This window comes from Stegastes partitus, unplaced genomic scaffold, assembly GCF_000690725.1.
Source record: "Stegastes partitus isolate 25-593 unplaced genomic scaffold, Stegastes_partitus-1.0.2 Scaffold1192, whole genome shotgun sequence".
Classification (NCBI taxonomy): Eukaryota; Metazoa; Chordata; class Actinopteri; family Pomacentridae; genus Stegastes; species Stegastes partitus.
The window spans coordinates 199,825-204,494 of NW_007578923.1; the positions used below are offsets into that span (position 1 = coordinate 199,825).

Genomic DNA, 4,670 nt, shown 5'->3' on the forward strand with positions numbered 1-4,670 from the left:
GTGTGTGTGTGTGTGTGTGTGTGTGTGTGTGCGCGCGCAGACAACATCTCTGGGATCAATGGGGCTTCGTGGCTGACACACCTGTTCTATTTCTGCTCCGGTGCTGCTTCTAATATTTCAGACACAGTCGCTCCATGTTTTACACACCTGACCACACACACACACACACACACACACACAGCCTGGTTCTGCAGTTCCAGTAAATCATAATGTTCGTCGTATTAACTGCGTGACTCATGACATCAGGGGCGTCCCGGTCCCGATCTGATCTGGATCGGCGCTACGATCGTCCCGGGGGACGGGAGGCGGGTCTGAGGCTTCGTGGGGTTTTTAAAAATGTTCTTATGCAAATTGAAAACGAGCAACAACAGAGCAGAGTGCAGACATGTGAGGCTTATGTTGGTGGACTGATGGACCTGTTTGTCTTTACAAGGTGTGACCAAAAAGTTCAGTCTGCACAAACCAAAGGATTTAAATCTGGCCTCCTCCCCTAACCCTAACCCTAACCCTCCTGTGACGGTTGGAACCGAGGATGCTCCTGTCTGCTGATACCGAGTCCCAGTGTCATATTATTTTACAAGATAATACACATTTATATGAGCTTTAGGAGCTGCTTGTTCTCACTGTTTAATATTGAAGAGACCAGAGCAGGTGGGCAGAGAGTCTCCTGTGATGCTTCATCACCTTCAGGGTGATTTACTGTTAGTCACCTTTAAAATATTTGGTTTTTCTTTCAAACAACAGCAACTACCTTTACAGTAAGGACAGATGACTATCGTACTGTTTTTTGTGTGTGTTTGTTTTTTAACCATTAGCATATAATTAAATACCTTTTATTCTGTAAATTTACTAGTTTTTATCTGTAATTTAACAAAACTGGAAACATCTGTTGAACATTAAGTTGTTTAGAAAACTACGGTTAGAAACGTTAAAGAAAAACGTTAATGTTCCAGTGAGGTAAAAATAAAGATCAGCCTGTACCAAGCTGTCCACAGTTTTATTTCATGTGTTTGGACGAGGGCCATGCATCTTAATGAACACAAACAGCACAATGACTTTGTGTAAATACACCAGATTTAGCTTAAAGCCAGTTTCCATCCGTAGCTCTCGTTATTAGTAAAATAATCAATATATTGTTTCATATTAATCACATGTATAGATACACGATTATAAACGTAAAAACTGTTAAAATGAGTTCCAGAATTCAGTTCAAGTTAATAAAATAACTTAAAATAATAAAGTAAGGGCGCTGCTGGCCTCCGACATGAAACAATCTGCCTCCTCCTCTCTGAACCGGCGCCGACCCGACGCCCTGCACGGTTCTGTTCAGACGTCAACAGGGTTTGCAGCTGACCCATCAGCTGAGGCGGGATAACGCGGTGTGACAGAACGCTGAAGCTGGCAAATTAAAACCAACACCGTTAGCAGAACGTGATAACGACAATAAAGAGCATAAAGGACGCTGAAACAGGGAAAAACACTTTTTAAACCATCATGTCAGCGGTCAGCGGTTAAACCAAATGTCCTGAAGCTGAAGCTGAAACCCAAACCACAGGATGTGATTCTGTGATCCAGTTAGCAGCTACAGAGGAACGAATGACTGACGGACATGTGATGAAACACAGGATGTGGGTTTAAAAGACAACATTAGACAGACAGACCTGCTCCACATCACTGCTGCCACCAATGAAAACTGATTCTTGGTCACACAAACCAACCAAACGGCTGCACTTTAAAGCCTCGACTTGTTGTTTGTACTCCATCACTAAAGCAAAGGAAGGCAAGTTTATTCATATAACACGGTTTAATAACAAGGAAATTTAAATGTGCTTTACACAGAAGATAAAAAGCACCAAAAGAGGCATAAAACGATATAAAATAGACGTTTTGACACAATTAAAAGAGTTGAATAGAGAATAAAAAGCAAATTAAAGGCAGAAACAAACAGAAAAGTCTTCAGCAGTAAGTGTTTTATGTATTCTTTCTCTTTGGTGACCAACATTTGTGACTCGTGGTTTTAACAGAACCGATCGAAGCTGATTGCTGACTTTCAATCGTCTGTTCTTAGCTCTAAAAACAATGAATTCAGTTTTGTCTTCATGTGAGTGAAGACAGTTCTGACACGTCTAATTGTTGATGTATGAATGAAATGTGAATGTCGTTGTTTTCCATAATCTGAGCTGCTGGAATCATGTTGATATTGAACAGAAGAGGCCCCAGAATGGAGCCCTGGGGAACTCCACTGGTTCGTTTTGTCTGCTTATTATTATTAACAGTGTTGTCGTACTTTACGTGGACAGTGTTAAGATTCAAACCAGTTTAGTTCCACCCAGTTTTCTGACATTAACACGTGGTGTCTGTTGAAACTGCAGCGCCGGGATCCAATAACACCAAAACGGAGCGTCAACGGTGAATGACATTGAAGACTTCAACACGAGCAGCGCTGCCTTAGATGTGAGGACGTGTTGGAAATACTAAACCTTTCCTTTATAGATTTCTTTTTTGGGGGATTTTTTTGGATTTTTTGTGGCAGCAGCAGGAGAAGAGAGGAAATATTCTGAGAAACAGGGAAGACGTGCAACAAATCTGTGGATTCCTGAGAGGCAAGGTCGCCCAGAAAAGTTTACGAGATCCTTTAAAGTTAGTCAGAAAGAAGGAGAGACGCTGAATGTGGTACAGATTGTAGAATTAGTATTTCCTGCATGTACACAGGAGTAGGTTTGGTTTGAACGTTGGTGGAGTCACATTAAGTGCATCCTCCTCCAGGAAACTCTGAGCGTCAAACACTTCATCTGCTGCTCTCTGCTGAGTTTGTGCCGTTTCTTTATGAAGTAAACGTCTCGATTAATGTAAAGGAAATCACAGAAATCATGCCGTGTACCCAGCAGCAGTGGAAACGAGTCTGTTTTATGCATAACTTGTGCAGCTTCCAGCTCTGTTTGAAGTGGAGCTAATGCAGTCGAACCTGATGTGCTTTCTGTTGAGTCGGATCAGAGGACAAACATCACAGCATCAGGGATCATCAGTCCGTCAACACAGCAGACTGTGTGTTAATAACGATGCCATTAAGCTGTATTTATAGCTGCCTTTGTGAAGGAGAGCAGAGACAGAGGGCAGCAGGCGGCTCTATAAAAAGTTGGTTTTGTACATAAAAGTTAATTTGAGAGGATCAGATCTATTTATTCCTCGTCCTGCTCGGCTCTGATTATTTATAGAAATGTCATGTTTCATCCTAACAGACGTGAAGCAGGAATAAGAACGTCTATTTTTATTCCAAAGCGGCTCCGAAAATAAAACCGATTATTATAAATAAAACTGATTGATCACAGAATCTGTGACAAGAAATAATAATAATAGCAACAGGATTAGATCAGGTTCAGCTCTCTGGAGTCTGATTTAGTCTTCATGTTATAAATAATGATCTAAACAGAGACGACACGTGTCGATAAGGCCGCATGAAAGTATGAAAGCTGACATGTTTGGCTGCTTGTGTTTGTTTTTAAACAATCTTAATTTGATTAGAATTAAATAATTTTAAAAAGTGTTTTTCAGAAGGATTAGAGACAAAAAAACATGAGCAACGCAGCAAAAAAACACCAAACAATTAAAATAAGGAATCAGTTAAACAACCATAGAAATAGAAAATGACAAAAAAATAATGATAGAACAGTAAAATGACCATAAACAACAACAAAACAACAACAAAACAACAATATGTCAACAGTAAAATAACAAATAAATAAATTAAACAGATGTGAAAGATGTTTTTTTGCCAAAAGAAGTTTAAAACCATCGAGAGGTTTGGAGATAAATCAGAGTTCATTTTCGTCTGGTTCTGCTGCTGGACGGAGACTCTCAGGTCCAAACAGGTTCAGCTGATCTATAATCATATTGATCAGGGATTGGAAGTAGAACTTTACGAGGCGTCCAGAGTCTGAACCACTGGACTGAACTCGTGTGTGAAGAAGTTTAAAGTGTGAATCAGGATCAGTCGTCTGGTTTTTCTGCATCATGGTGAACCTAAAGACTTCCTGTTTGGTTAATTACACAACGAGCGCCGGCTCCTGATTGGTCAGATGGTTTAACGGTTTAAACATGTGACTGTCTGTCTGTGTCTCCTCCCCCAGCCTGGCGCTGCACCCGGAGCGCTCCCTGGTGGCCACCGGTCAGGTCGGCAAGGACCCGTACGTCTGCGTCTGGGACTCGTTCACCGTCCAGACCGTCTCCCTGCTGCGCGACGGACACACACACGGCATCGCCTGCCTGGCCTTCAGCGCCGACGGACAGGTGACACACACACACATGTTTAGAAACAACACACACATGTTTAATGACATCAGCGTGTTTATTGGGGCTGATCCAGCTGTGATGGTTGATGATGCATCCCTGATTCAGGCGGTATAAAAACGAGATGTGTGTCTGATGGTTTCTGAAGGACGCTCAGACTAAAGGTCACAGAGGAACAACAGAGGAGGAGGACGGAGCGACAGGAGCAGTGGGAGGAAGGTGGTGATGATTATGGAGATCGTTATCGTGGTTCAGTCAGAGGGTGAGCGAGATGCAGCCAGAAATGACTGATTTAGCCTCATAACTGATTCTCCATGATGACAACACCTGAGTTACCTGGAGGCCACCTGTGGATGTATTTTAAGGCTCACCTCAGACACACT

At 42.1% G+C, this 4,670-nt stretch overlaps 1 protein-coding gene across 1 annotated transcript in view; it reads left to right on the forward strand.

Moving 5' to 3' along the window:
- The window catches only part of LOC103368688 (echinoderm microtubule-associated protein-like 6), a 79,945-nt gene that overhangs the window by 24,401 nt on the left and 50,874 nt on the right, over nucleotides 1-4,670 (forward strand). The window contains exon 2 of the mRNA XM_008297129.1: nucleotides 4,128-4,287. Within this exon, the coding sequence (XP_008295351.1) occupies nucleotides 4,128-4,287 (160 nt within the window). The remainder of the gene's footprint in view (nucleotides 1-4,127; nucleotides 4,288-4,670) is intronic.